The following is a 15,150-nucleotide window of genomic DNA, read 5'->3' as shown; positions in this document are numbered from 1 at the left end:
GGTCTAAGTAGAGGTTAAGGGCTAAAAGATTAAAGGATATGGTTGGAGTTATGGTTAGTGTGAGGATTACCATTAAGAAATCCCAGACTAGATCATAAAGTAAACCTCAGGGCTGGAGTCAGGATCAAGGGTTATAGCTAAAGAGTCAAGGTAAGAGAATTTCACTCCTCTGTTCTCCAAGGCACTGAGGGCCAGACAGGAAGCATCGGTTTCCTCAAAGCTGCTTCCCTCCTGGGCAGAGTCTCGGTCACAAACAACCACCACCACCGCCCCGCCCCTCCTTCCCCCTCCGCTGTTGAGTTCAGAGCAGCAGGACAAAGTGCTTGGGACAAGGACAGAGGCCTGCGAGCAGCCATGGGCTCTGCAGGAGCGAGCCTCCTCAGGGCCGGGTGGCCCCTGCCTTTCCTTCTGCTTTGCACAGGTGAGTGTGGCCCTCATTCTTCTTGCCCTCGGGCTCTGATACAAGGCCTGCCCAAAAGAAGAGGTTCCCTCGCTCCCTTGTTTCCCTGTTTTCAGTGGGGAGTGCAAAGGTGTGTGTGTGTGACAGAGAGAGAGAGAGATAGAACAAGTGACATGTGGGCCATGGATTTGGGGGCACTGTCAGTGGTCCCTGGTGGCATAGTAGTTAAGTGCCATGGCTGCTAACCAAAAGGCGGGCAGTTCGAATCCACCAGGCCCTCTTTGGAAACTCTATGGGGCAGTTCTACTCTGGCCTACAGGGTCACTATGAGTCGGAACCGACTCCACGGCAATGGGTTTTTTATGGGTCGGTAGTCAGATTCGGTTCCACTGGCCTTTTCCTCCCAGGAGTCATGGCTCAGGACTCCCCACCCCAGATCCTAGTCCACCCCCAGGACCAGCTGCTCCAGGGCCCTGGCCCCGCCAAGATGAGCTGCAGAGCCTCAGGCCAGCCACCTCCCACCATCCGCTGGCTGCTGGATGGGCAGCCCCTGAGCATGACGTCCCTGGACCTACACCAGCTCCTTCCTGATGGGACCCTCCTGCTGATGCAACCCCCTGCCCAAGGACATGCCTACGATGGGCAGGTCCTACCCACAGACCTGGGTGTCTACACCTGTGAGGCTAGCAACCGGCTGGGCACAGCTGTCAGCCGAGGTGCTCGGCTATCTGTGGCTGGTGAGGGTCTGGAAGGGCAAGGTGGGGCAGACCTGGGATGGGATGCCTGAGGTGTGGAAAGCATGAGGGGGTGTTTGTGAGGGGAGGCTTGGGTGGGGTGTGGCTCTTTTGGGGACACCCAAGTTGTGTGGCTCTGAAAAGTGAACACAAGCAATCAAGAGTTAGGTAAAGTAGACTGGGACGAGTATGGTGAGAGGTAGCAGAGCACACCCCGTCACCTATCTTCCATCCACCCCACAGTCCTCCGGAAGGATTTCCAGGTCCAGCCTCAGGACATGGTGGCCATGGTGGGCGAGCAGATTGTTCTGGAGTGTGGACCACCCTGGGGCCTCCCAGAGCCCACAGTCTCATGGTGGAAGGATGGGAAACCCCTGGACCTACAGCCAGGTCAGCACACGGTGAGTGTAGCCCCTGCTCGAGACCTCATCCTTCCCTGGGCACAGCTGGGCACACCCTAAGGGACTGATCTGCCCCTCCAGGCCCACCTCCCTGGGCAGAATGGGAGAAGGGGTGGCAGTGAGCTCCTCCCTCATGGGAGACATCTCAATATTCCTGGCCCTGACAGATGTCCAGCGGTTCCCTGCTGGTGGCAAGAGCAGAGAAGAGCGACTCAGGGACCTATATGTGTGTGGCCGCCAACAATGTCGGGCAGCGGGAGAGCCGGGCAGCCAGGGTATCTGTCCTGGGTAAGCATAGGGGTCATTAAAAGTAGAGGTCAAGGCAAGGGGCTCCAATTAAGGTGGTGTGGTCTGGTCTTGGCTGGGGTAAATGTATGCGGGGCTCAGTCTGGTCCCAAGTTGGGGGAAGGGCATTTAGTGGGAAGTTTCCCCATCTAAAAGTAAATATACAAGTACTCTAAAACCAAGCCAAGCCCACCATCTTTGAGTCAATTCCTACTCAAGGGAACCCCATAGCGCAGGGTAGAACTGCCCCAAAGGGTTTCCAAGGATGTAAGTCTTTACTGAAACAAACTGCTACATCTTTCTCCCACAGAGCAGCTGATGGGTTTGAATCACCACCAGCTTTTTGGTTAGCAACCAAGCTCTTAACTCCTGCACCACCAGGGCTCCTTAGGAGTGGTCTAGGCCTGGGAAGTCAGAAAATTACGGTTTCTCAGTGGTTGGGGGATGTCCCGCCCCTCAATTTCTTCACTCTGGCCTGTAAGCCACATTTCCAACCCTATGCTCTTACAGATCCCCTGGACCACAAGAAGCCCCTAGAACTCCCGGCTATGCGCATTCAGCTGGAAAATGTGACCCTGCTGAACCGTGACCCTGTGAAAGGCCCCAAGCCTGGGCCTGCAGTGTGGCTCAGCTGGAAGGTGAGGCCCAGGACCTAAGGGTGGAAGACAGGCCCAAGCTCAAGAAGGAGCTGGCCATAAGCTCCCTGACCCCTCGACCTTCCTCCAAACCCCCCTCAGGCGAGCGGCCCTTCTGCACTTGCTCAGTCCTACACAGCCTTGTTCAGGGCCCAGCCTGCCCCGGGAGGCCAGGCAGCTCCATGGGCAGAGGTCCTGCTGGCGGGCCGGCAGAGCGCAGAGCTTGGGGGCCTCCACTGGGGCCAAGACTACGAGTTCAAAGTGAGACCATCCTCCGGCCAGGTTCAAGGCCCCGACAGCAACGTGTTACTTCTGAGGCTGCCAGAACAAGGTCAGGGACAGGCCCCACACAACCCAGCAGTATACCCTTTGTCCCCCTTTTCTGTCCTTCTCCGGTCTGGGGCCTGGTGGGTCCTACTTCTGGAAGCCCTTCTGCCTAGGCTGGGCAAGCAGAGGTGCAAGCAGCTCCTATTCCCGAAAGTGGAGGCTCAGATCCTTGCGACTCTGACTCTGTGTCCCCTGTTCCAGCTCTTTCCCTAGAGCCCCTCCCTTATCACACTTTATGTCTTCTTCTTCCCCTCTAGTGCCCAGTGCCCCTCCCCAGGAGGTGACCCTGAAATCCGGTAATGGCAGCGTCCTTGTGAACTGGGTCCCACCACCGGCAGAAAACCACAACGGCATCATCCGTGGCTACCAGGTATTCCCCCACAAGCTGACACGCTATGTCCTAAAGGAACCAGGACACCTCTCTCCTGGAGTCCTCCGTACTCTTGCCCTGGGCCCTGAGAAACATGACCACAGGACCTCTGCAGGGAAGCAAATGAAACATATTTATTGACCAAGAGCCTAATGCCTCAGACTCTGCCAAGCTCTTGACCTAGGTGATCTCAGCTCTTCTCCCAGCCCACCTGGGCTGTACTCCCAATTTACAGACATGGGAAGTGCTACTAAGGCCACAGGTTAAAAACAGGAACCCAGCACCCTCTAAGACAGTGATGCTCAAAGTGTTGTTTCTGAGCCAACAACACTGGTATCACCTGGGAACTTGTTAGAAATGCCAGTTTTTGGTCCCTGCCCCCAGCCTGATGGGACATTGGTGGTTCAGGGGTAGAATTCTCTACCTTTATTTGAGAGACCCCAGTTCGATTCCCAGCCAGTGTACTTCATGCACAGTCTGTCAGTGGAGGCTTGTGTGTTGCTATGGTACGGAAGGAACAGGTTTCAGTGGAGCTTTCAGACAAGACGGACTAGGAAGAAAGGCCTGGTGATCTACTTCTGAAAATCAGCCAGTGAAAACCCTGTGGATCACCACTGTCTGATCCGGTTATGGGGATGGAGCAGGACTGGGCAGCAGAAGGAAAGTTCCATTGCACATGGAGTCTCCATGAGTCAAGAGCCAAGTCAATGGCAGCCAACACCACCACCACTTCAGGCCTATTGAATCAGAAACTCAGGCATAGGGTGTGGCAACCAATATTTTAACAAGCTTTCCAGGTGATTCTCAAGCACAGTAAAGTTCAAGAAGCTTGTTCCAAGGCAAACTTTGGCAGATTACCTTCTAGACCCTCTTCTGTCAGTGAGAGATGGAGTAGAACGGCCACAAAGAGTTTCCAAGGAGCAGCTGAGGGACTCAAACTGTCAAACTTTTGGTTAGCAGCCAAGTTGTTAGCCACTGCGCCCCCAGGGCTCCAGAGCTTTGGAGGGGGTGGGAAATAGGATGTGCAGGTGGGAGCACCCCCAAGTGGATGGCCGGGCAGACTAACCATGTGCCCAGAGTCTAATTTAGAGATGAAGGGCCCAGCAGCTGGGATGGTCCCAAGAAACAGCTGCCCACCTCTGCTTGTGTCCAGGTCTGGAGCTTGGGCAACACCTCACTGCCACCAGCCAACTGGACCGTGGCAGGCGAGCAGACCCAGCTAGAGATCATCACCCACATGTCAGGGTCCTACTGTGTACAAGTGGCTGCAGTCACTGGCGCTGGGGCCGGAGAGCCCAGTAGTCCTGTCTGCCTCCTTTTAGGTGAGGGCAGTGCCCATCAGCCCCTACCCTACCCCTCGACCATCATTTCCACCTTCCTCCTTCCCTGCTTCCACCCTCACACGCCCAGCTCCTCCTCTTGTCTGCTCCATCCCTATTGCCTCACCCGCCTCTCCCCCTGAGCTCCAAATCCCATACAGAGCAGGCCATGGAGCGAGCTGCCAGAGAGCCCAGTGACCACGGTCCCTGGACCCTGGAGCAGCTGAGGGCCACTCTGAGGCGGCCAGAAGTCATCGCCAGTGCAGGGGTCATGCTCTGGTTGCTGCTGCTGGGCACTGCTGTGTGTGTTCACTACAGACGCCGAACTGGGATGCACCTGGGCCCAGGTAAGAAGGTGGGGACCCCCAGGGGGTCAGGCATCCCCTGGGTCCAGCCACAATGCTGCAGAGAGGTTAGATCTCTGCCCAGATGATGGAGACGTTGGATTTCAACTTACTCCTGCCCGCTCCCAGGTCTATACCGATACACCAGTGAGGATGCCATCCTAAAACACAGGTGAGAGACAAGAGGGGGTCCTAGGATAGAAGAGGGGCAGAGGGGACCAAGTGACAGTGGAGCTGGGACACAGAATTGGATGGAGTGCCAGCCTCCCCTACTGCCACTCAATTTGGGATCCTAGCAGCTGAATCTCTCTTGAACCCCAAATGAGAAATGATTTCTCTTTCATTAACGTTCTTAACACACCGCTTGACAGGTGAGGAAGCTGAGACTTATACAACTCAAGCGGCTTTGCCTGAGGCTGCACAACTAGTAGCTGGCCTTCTGAAGTCCTAATTCATTGTTCTGTGGACAACCTCTTACTAACACATGCTGCATTCTCCTGCTGTGTCCTTCTGCTAGATGAAGGATGACTAGCATGAGAGGACCAGGTCTAATTTTGAATTTTCTCTGTACACCTAGTGTCTACCTTTGCATTCTGTAAATACTACCTATTGAGTGATCTTGCCTTCCTCATAACCTATCCACAGTGCCAGCAGAGGGCATTCTCGCCTACATCATAGATTCTTTGTCAATGTTCCCCGAAACAGGGTCTGCCTGTAGGTACTTCTGTTCCAAGTGTGTTGGCTGCCAGAACAAATCTGGGACTGTGAGCGAAGATCCTAAGAAAGAAAATATCCCCTTTTTCTCCCACTGGCTGAGTTTTACACTAAGTAGCCATTTGATCTGTCTGCCCCAACTGCTCCTGCTCTTAACCTTGCCAGATTTCCTCTGGGAGGCTTCACATCCCAGGTCTACGTCTTTTAAAAAAAAAAAATTTAGCAGATGTTTATTGAGGACCTACTACGTATCAGACACACATGGGCCTTGGGCTGTCATTTTACTGGAGTCAAATGCCAGTTTCTCAGCCCAGAGCAAGGTGCCAAGTGGACTGGTGCCATTTTCCTTGGCTTACTGGCCCTTCCCTTCCAGCCACCTTCTGGGCTTTATCAGCTCTTCTTGAACCTTCTCTGGCTGCCCTGGGACCTTGTCCCTTGTCCTTGAGGGAGATTGCCATCTGATTGTTTTGTTCATTCATTCCTGTAAAACAACCTCCATCTGCCAGGAGCTCTCAGTGTAGGCAGAGGCAGCCATGTTAGCATGAGTGCAGTCAGGTATTGGCAGCTCCATGACAATGTGTACAAGATACATGGAGGGGACTAGAGTGGAGAGACATAGGAGGAAGGAGATTCCACACTTACCCTGGCAGTAAGAAGGGGACAAGCAGAAGGAGCAGCAAGAAATACCCTGCTGTGGCCAAAGGGGCAGGCAAGACATTTGACCTGGCTGGGGCATCACGTGTGAGATGGGACAGAGCAAAAAATAAGGTTAGGGAGCTGGAAGCCCTGTCAGCAGGGGTCTGTCTTGGTAAATGCGGAGCCAGTGAAGGTTTTGGGGCAGAGAAGTACCTTCGTCAGATCCCTGTTTTGACGGATCTCTCAGGCATCCAGCATGGTACCTCGTTCAAAGGACACAAGACTAGAGGGGCCAACATTCATGCAGCAAGCTCCTGCTTTACCAGCTGGGTGACCTCTCATTTCCCCCACTCAACCTCACAGCATTAACCTTATATAGAAGGCACGGTTGCTCCCCTTTTACAGATGAGGAAACTGGGGCTTAGAGAGGCTAATAGACTTGCTTGCCCAGAGTTGCACAGCTAACTTGTGGCAGATGCAGCTTCCAACCTGGTGTGTCTGGCTTTGGATTTGACGATCTCTCCTTCTTAGCACACATAGCCGTGTCTCATTAATGCCTCCTAGCTCTGGGCACTGGAACTTTCTCTGGTTCCAAGAAAGAAAGGGGTGTTGAGTTAGGGGCACCAAGTCAGAGGTCTTAGAGGACTGTGAAGGGCTCCTGGACCCCTCTGCTACCTCCTGAGCGAGAAGTCGTGGCTGAGTAGGTTCTTAACTTCACTCCTCTTTCTCCTTGTCCCGCCCCTACCCCACCACTGCCCCAGAATGGATCACAGTGACTCCCCCTGGCTGGCAGACACTTGGCGTTCCACCTCTGGCTCTCGGGACCTGAGCAGCAGCAGCAGCCTCAGCAGCCGTCTGGGAGTTGACCCCCGGGACCCCCTAGACTGCCGTTGCTCCTGTGAGCATACCCAGTAGGGCCAAGGGCCTAAGGGTGGCACAAGGATCCCAGGGATGGGGGGCAGGTTGTGGGATGCGATGGGATCACCATAATTTCTCTTGTCCTTTTCATCACAGTAATCTCCTGGGACCCCCGAAGCCCCGGAGTGCCCCTGCTTCCGGACACCAGCACTTTTTATGGCTCCCTCATTGCTGAGCTGCCCTCCAGTTCCCCAGCCCGGCCAAGTCCCAAGGTCCCAGCTGTCAGGTGCAGCCCGCCCCAGCTGGCCTGGCTCTCCAGCCACTGCCCCAGTTCAGACAGCCTCTGCAGCCGCAGGGGACTCTCTTCTCCTCGCTTGTCATTGGCCCCTGCAGAGGTCTGGAAGGCCAAAAAGAAGCAGGGTAAGGATGGGAAGGAGAGGTGGAGCCTGAAGCTGCTGGTAGAGTGAAGAGGAGGGGAATGTGGTGGGAAGTGCCGCTGGCTGGCCTCAGTGTGGGAAGTGGGCTGTACTCCACCCACGGCTTGTGTCTCCTTTCCTGGTGTTCACAGGCCTCTTCCACCATCGCCAAAGCTCTCAGCTGGGAGTGTGCTTGTGCGACTTTTCTTTATGCCATGGTCTTCTTTCAGTTTGGCTACACTTATGGTGGGCCCTGTTTCTGCAGCCAGTAAACATTTAATAAGCACCATTTAATAAGCATTTGCCAGGCATGGGGTACACGAGAAAGAGCAGATACAGCCCTTGCCTGCTAAGGGCTCATGGTCTAATGACAGTGGCTGACTAGCATACAAGTAATTCTAGAGCCTGGCAGAACGTGGCCGATGCTAGAATGAAGGCCCCATGAACTCAGCTCCTTGGGCACTAGGTACGGACCTGCTCTGGCACCTGACTCTCAACTCACTTCCCAGAGTAGAATGAGTATTTCCTTTTTGGGCCAGATTCCTTTCCTGACTTCAGGCTGCTGGCTTGGGTTTTCCAGAGAGAAATGATTATAGTTTCCATTTATTTAGCATCATTTTTTTTTTTTTTTAATAAGCTAGGGAGATACCCTGGTGGCATAGTAGTTAAGACCTATGTCTGCTAACCAAAAGGCTGGCAGTTTGAATCTACCAGGCGCTCCTTGGAAACTCTGTGCGGCAGTTCTACTCTGCCCTATAGGGTTGCTATGAGTCTGAATTGACTCAACGGCAATGGATTTGGTTTGGTTTGGTTTATAAGCTGGGGGGAGCTCTGGTGGTCCAGTGGTTAACAGCTTGGTTGATATCCACCAGCCGTTCAAATCCACCAGCTGCTCCTTGGAAACCCTACGGGGCAGTTCTACTCTGTCCTGTAGGGCTGCTATGAGTCGAAATGGGTTCAAGGGCAACAGGTTTTTTTTGTTTGGTTTGTTTTTTTTGGGTTTTTTTGGTTTTATACACTAGGTGCATTACTTACATTTGTTGTTTCATTTAATCCTCACAATATCCCTAGGTATTATCTGCCTGATTTTACAGAAGGGTTAACAGGTTCAGAATGATTAACTTGTTCAAAACCCCACAAGTCAGTGAGCTGCAGAGCTCAAATTTGAAGCCTGTACGACCTGTTCCAAAGACTACTCTAACTCTGGGAGCTCCCTTGGGATATGCTATTCTTTCACTATTTCCTCCCATATCTGAAACCTGGCCCGCACCCTAACTGCTATCTCCATAAGTCTTCTGTACTGACTAGTAAGACTTGTTGTTGTTAGCTGCTGTCGAGCCGGCCCCCACATCATGGCGGCCCCATGCACAGTGAGATTTTGATTCATGGGGTTTTCACTGGCTGATTTTGGGGAAATAGATCCCCAGGCCTTTCTTCCTAGTCTGGAGGCTCTTCTAAAACCTGTTCAGCATCATAACAACATTCAAGCCTCTACTGACATATAGGTGGTAGCTGCGTGTGAGGTGCATCGGCCAGGAATCTCACTCTAGTATCCCTCACGGAAGATGAGAATTCTACCACAGAACAACACTGTCCCCAATAAGACTTAAAAGTGTGTGTAGCCAATTCTTAAGGAGGGTTCCAATTCTGAGATGAGGTTTCCTAACCTGCAGTTTCAGTTTTCATTCACCCCGTTTCCCTTCACCCCAGCCCTACCCTCTACCACTGCACCAGGGTGGATCAACCCCACTAACTCCCCTTAGCTAGTGGGCACTTGCTGTTCTACCTCTGGCTCCTGGGACGTCAGCAGCAACTAGATCCTGCTATGATCTTGTCCAGAGCACGGAGCCGGCCTCCACAGATTTTCCCTCAACTCTACTGCTGCCACCTAGCCCAAAAGCATGACCCTTCTTCCTCTTCTCAAACTGGCAGGCTTTCTCACCTGGTCCCCACCCCACCCCCTACTCCCACCCCTGATCTGTTGTTCCTTTTTCGTATTGGTTGACCTTAGTTGGGTTTTTCCCTCCAAGACTGGCATTCCTGCAACTGCAGTCTCCCTTGTCTTATCCATTATATCAAGTTCTTAGTCCCACTCACTTTGCCAAATACATGCAATGGGTATATCCTCATTCCTTCACCAACTCCTTCAAAGCCCTATTTATTGCAGTTTCAGGTATGCCCAATGAAATCCACCCTTTCACCTTGGTAACATTTTTACTGTATAGTTTATTCAAGTACATATTGAAACTAAAATCCAAGCAAATCCAAGCAAGGTACGAGCAGGCCTATTGGGGAAACAAAATAGACTGGGATAAATATGGACTTTCCCAGGCCTGACTCTTTCCCTTCCTTTTCCACTCAAACCATCCAACCAAAGTGTGTGCCCACTTCTGGGCTTAGTCAAGAAGCCAGACATTAGACAAGACAAAGCTAATGATAAGAAAGTTAGAGAGCCAACTCTGAAATTGGCATCCAAGACTCCCTGGATCCTACAACAACTAAGGGAAATGAATAAAAATCAAACTAGCCAAAGTACAAAGGGAACTTTTATGGAGGAAGTCTAGCAATTGTGTGGGTTTTCATCCCAGTGCATCAGAAGGTCTGGCCACTGGTGCATAGATTCCCAGAGCCCAGTGAGGATTTGGTCAATACCAAAGCCTGGGCTCTTTCCTGCTGTGAACCTACCCATGGTGAACCCCAGGTCTTTCCTCTGAGTTCAAACAGACTAGACAACTCTGCCCTCTAGGGTCCTGCTTGGTATCTGGTCCTACAAGGAGGAAAACCCTTTCCTAACTGGGGTTCCAATCACATGCCACTAATCTGAAGGCTGCTTCTTTTCTCTTTTGCTTAATGTTCTCCTGGTTCCTGGTCTTGGGAAAACCTCTTCCCTGTTCCTCTGTGGCTTAAACCTAGATCCACTTAGGTTCTGGTCTGACCAAAAGGTGTGCTCACAGGTCATTGCATACAGCTGGGTCTGATCTCTCAGTTACTTGATCTCCTCTATTGTCAGAGTTCACTCAGAGCTCTGTCTCTTAGGTGATCATATGTGCCAGATGATAACTGCCATCTTGTATCAGATTGTGTCACATTGTGTTCATATCCAGATCTTAAATACAATTCATTCATTCATTTATTCATTCAACAAATAGTACTGAATATCTATGAGCAGGGTGAGGCCAAGACATTTTCCTATTCTAAAGTTTCTCTTCTAGTCGGTTGACCCTCTCCTGTCACACCTGGCAGTGCCTAGGGCTTCCTGATTTTGTCTTACCCAGCTCAACTTGACAGTCCAACCTATCTCCCCATGTGAGAGACACTCAGATCTCCCAGGGCAGGGCTTTCTAGAACCATGTGAGAGATTTGCAATATGAAAAATGGAATAAACATTTCCTAGAAAAGGAGTATCTGTCTTCATAGAGCTGAAATTCATGAGAAAAGTAACAACGTGAGGGTGTAGAGATCAGGAAGACTAGAATGTATAGAGTAAAAAAAGAATATTGCTTTTTGAAGTATCTATTTTTTTTTATTAGGTACCAGAGGAGCCCTAGCAGCACAGTGGTTAAGCGTTCTGGTACTAACCAAAAGGTCGCAGCTTGAATCCACCAGTCGCTTCGTGGAAACCCTAGGGCGCAGTTCTACTCTGTCCCATACGGTCACTATGAGTCAGAATCAACTCAAGGGCAAGGGGTTTGGTTTGGTTTTGGTATTAGGTACCAGGACGTTTCCGATCTGTTTTATTTAATGGTTAAAACCATTGTTTGAAGCCTTATTTACAAATGAAACTAAGGCTCAGAAATGTTAATGGATTTGTCTGGGGTCGCACAGCTTATATGTGGCTAAGCCAAGCTATGAATGAAGGTCTTTTGACTCCAAGTCAGACGCTCTTTCCACTCTATCACAGCTACCCTGCTGAAGGTGGAGAGGGGTGGAGAGGATGGATGGAGGTTCTTCTCTCTTGTCTCTGGGTTCAGGGTTCCATAGGTTAATTGAATAACAAAGCTAAAGACGGACCCTATGGTTAGGGTCTGAAAGGCCCACCTGGCTTGTCCTCTAACCACCGACTCTTTCCTTTGCAGAGTTGCACCAGGCCAACAGCTCCCCACTGCTCCGGGCCAGCCGCCCCATGGAGCTCTGGACCTGGGAGTTGGGGGGTAGAGACTCCAAGAACATTTCCCAAAGCCCAGGTGAGAAGTAGGCGCTGAGAAGGAAGAAAGGGGGTGAAGCAGAGTGTAGGGGCCCACCAGCCCAAGCCCTGTACCTGGCTTCTCCTGTCCCTGAGGAGGTCCTGGCTGGGTGGGTCGTCTGGGGCTGCTGGGCCTCTGCCATCATCATGTCTAGGCGGTTGTTCCCCAGGAGCTGTGCCCCGAGCTCTGGTTGCCTGGCGAGCTCTGGGACCCCAGCTTCTCAACTCCTCAAATGAACTGGCTACTCGCCCTCTCCCCCCAAGACCACCCTCTCCTCATGGAACTCTCACTCAGAGTCAACAGACCCAGTAAGAAAGCATGGGGTCAGGAAGCAGTACTGGGGGGTTGGGGGGATGTTTGCTAGATTGCACAGGAGCTGGGAGAAGGGTGGACAGGGGACTCGAGAACTGTACTAACCATCCTGCCATCACTCTCTTACCCAACCAGGCAGTTGGTGGAATCCCAAGCTTCCTCCTCCCTCCCACTACCAGCAGCCCCCATCTCTACCCTTATCCCCTCCAGTCCCCCCAGCCCCTCCAGCCCCCGGACGTCTTCAGTCTCTGGTCCCAGTCTGGCTTCCAGTCGATCATCCAGCTCTTCACTGTCATCCCTGGGGGAAGATCAGGACAGTGTGCTGACCCCTGAGGAGGTGGCCCTATGCCTGGAGCTGAGTGAAGGTGAAGAGACCCCCAGGTGAGTAGCCTGAGGGATATCCAAAGCACTGCAGATAGGCGTACTACAGGGGCATGCTTACTGGCCCCCATCTCAGCCTTCCTCAGCTGGAGTGTTTCTGCTGCGATCCACCGTACGCAACCTTAACCATTTTTCTGTCTTCCATTTTGCCTCTTCCTAGGAACAGCATCTCTCCTGTGCCACGGGCTCCTTCACCCCCTGTCACCTATGGATACATCAGTGCCCCAACAGCCTCAGAGCTAGCAGACATGGGCAGGGCTGGAGGAGGGGTAGGGTCCAAGGCGGGTGGCCTGCTGTGCCCACCTCGGCCATGCCCCACCCCCACACCCAGCGAGGGCTCTTTGGCTAATGGCTGGGGCTCAGCCTCTGAAGACAATGCCCCCAGTGCCAGAGCCAGCCTCGTCAGCTCCTCCGATGGCTCCTTCCTCGCTGATGCTCACTTTGCCCATGCTCTGGCAATGGCTGTGGACAGCTTTGGCTTTGGTCTGGAGCCCAGGGAGGCAGATTGTGTCTTCACTGGTACGCAAAGTCACCCCTGTCTTACCCCTCACCTCCCACCCTTTAGAGTGGATGCAGCTCTGAGAAAACTGCCCCTTCTCCTCAACCAAGAGGCAAAGCTTCCTAATCGCCATCATCATTGCCATCTTCATAGATGATTATTATGTTCCAGGCACTGCGATAAGTGCCTTACATACATTTAATATTAACAACAACTCTATGAGGGATATTCTTTATCCCTCTTTTTCAAACGAGGAAACTGTAAGTCAGGTAGGGTTATTAATTTCCCAAGGTCACCCACAAGAACAAGGACAAATTGTTCCAAAGTCTCGAGGCAGCCAATTTTATGGTTCTCTCCCCTGCCTTACCCAGACTGTCCTCTTACCCAGAGCTGTGTCTCTCGGAAAGGCTGCTCCACAGACTCTTTTGTATTTACCCTAATCCAGTATTTCATATGCCTCCCCAATATTAGGAAATTCCGTTTTCTCTCTGACCTCCTGCTGTGCTTTCAAACCCTCCCTCTTGCCCCACCAGTGGCTGAAGTGAGGAGCAGCTGGACCCACACCTTCACGTATCTAGCACAGTGGGGACACTAACTCGGTGTCAGCAGAAGTTAGCTCAGGGCTCCCCATGTCTGTTCTGTGTCTCCTTCCCCATATACCCCATCAGATCCCCCATGCCCATCTCACTAACTTTAATTCTACGGTTTGTCCCCAAGAAAAATAACGAGGCTTGTGATAACCTCCAGTGCAAGAATTATTAAAGACAAAATGGCCGATAATGGAGAGACAAGAAGGGTTCCCAGGGAGGAGGCCAGAGCTGGCTGAGAGGAAACAGTTCAAGCTATTCTCCCTAAAGAGACCAGTAGACCATCTTCCTTTTCCTGGGGGATTGGAACCCCTAGGGCTGTGGCTACCAGGATTGATGGCTGAGTTAGGGCTAGGTTAACTTTAGGACTGGATATCTACCATGAGCCAGCTGCCCTAAGTTGATCCCTCAGGGCTGAAGGCCAACCCCCGACAGACATCTCTACCTTCCCTGACAGATGCCTCATCACTGCCTTCCCCCTGGGATGATCTCTTCCTGACCTCAAGCCTATCGCTACCCATGTGGGAGTGGAGGTCAGACTATTCGGAGGACATGGAGAACATGGGAAGGGGGCTTCCTCCATTGCCCACCAACTCCCAGGTCTCTTCCCAGAGAAGTCAGTTCGGCTATGCTATGCCCAAGGCCAGAGGTGAGTGTCGATCAGCCTGACTGATTTGGTGAGTTTGACTGGAGGGGTATAGATTACAGCCAAGAGGGAGCTTAGGGTCTGGCAGGGGAGCTAATGAGCCAGGGATAAGTCCACTGTCCTTTCACTTCTCCTGCAGATTCCTGCTGAACAGTGTCCTGAGACTGTCGAGCAGCACTTCAGAAACCACCCATCCTGTCAGCCCAGAAGGCCCAGGCTGTGGGGTTTGGGTCTTGGCCTGTGCTTCTCTCTGCAGCTGAGGTCTCCCTTCCCCCCACCTCCAGGAGAGCTCTCCTTCAGGGATTGTGAAAACCAAAGAGAGCAAAACAAAATAAGAGCAAAGCAGACCAGGAGTTCCTGGGGAGCAAAAAGTCATCTCCACACAACTCGTTTGCTTTTTTTCTCTGCTCCATCCAATTCTGCAACCAGGTCTTTTGGCCTAAGGTGTAGCCCTTTCCTCTAATCTCCCTACCTGCTTCGGAGTAGGGGGCCAGAGGTATCTTCCTGGAGTACAACAGTGGTTGTCAAGAATGAGCCTATGCAGAAAGGAGCTTCTCAGAGCATCTCCCCCTCAGCCTTACCAGGATCATTCCCATAGAGGCAAGCACCAACACTCTCCCCAACCACACCATGTAAGTGAAACAAAGAGGAATGCTATGGAGGCAGCAAGGCCCTACCTCCGTGCCAAGACAAGGATTCAACACTGGTGCTGGGGAGGGAGCTGAAGAAGGGGTGGAGGCATGTGGATGTGGGACAAAAGCACCCTCCTCATACTGTTCTCACTATGATCTTAAGGAATTTGATAATGTGAAACCATAATGACTTGAGTTCTGTGAGATTATTCCATGGCGCACCATCTTTGGGATGACAACTCAGGACATAAGAAGAGGTATCTGAGTTAGAAAGGGATCCAGCATTCATTGACACTCAGGGAGAGTCACTCATTTCTGTTCCGCAATTGAGGAGAGAACTACGTGCACCCAACAGACTCTAGGAAAGGGGGGGTGGAAGATTTTGAGGGTCTGCTTTCAGAGGTCCCAGCACCCAGTTCCCCAGACACCACTCCCAGATGGTTCCTTAAAATAGACAAAGTAGCTACATC

The 15,150-nt window shown here is 52.1% G+C and overlaps 1 protein-coding gene across 2 annotated transcripts; it reads left to right on the top strand.

Moving 5' to 3' along the window:
* The first annotated feature begins 234 nt into the window (after nt 1–234).
* ROBO4 (roundabout guidance receptor 4) lies at nt 235–15,150 on the top strand. Of its 2 annotated transcripts, none has more exons than XM_049857242.1 (18): nt 235–421; nt 808–1,137; nt 1,378–1,535; nt 1,703–1,823; nt 2,331–2,458; nt 2,558–2,786; nt 3,040–3,152; nt 4,306–4,474; nt 4,633–4,818; nt 4,945–4,987; nt 6,927–7,063; nt 7,180–7,443; nt 11,516–11,623; nt 11,778–11,931; nt 12,071–12,316; nt 12,477–12,835; nt 13,860–14,051; nt 14,188–15,150. In XM_049857242.1, exons 1-18 carry the CDS (start codon nt 355–357, stop codon nt 14,196–14,198), a joined length of 3,015 nt encoding a protein of 1,004 aa, XP_049713199.1. In that variant the 5' UTR covers nt 235–354; the 3' UTR covers nt 14,199–15,150. The 2 variants fall into 2 exon arrangements, with proteins under 2 accessions (XP_049713199.1, XP_049713200.1); XM_049857243.1 differs by having other exon boundaries at nt 241–421; nt 11,793–11,931; nt 14,188–15,149.

Source organism: Elephas maximus, chromosome 17, assembly GCF_024166365.1.
Source record: "Elephas maximus indicus isolate mEleMax1 chromosome 17, mEleMax1 primary haplotype, whole genome shotgun sequence".
NCBI lineage: Eukaryota > Metazoa > Chordata > Mammalia > Proboscidea > Elephantidae > Elephas > Elephas maximus.
The sequence above is the reverse complement of the archived record's forward strand: the minus strand, read 5'-3'. Positions and strand labels throughout refer to the sequence as shown.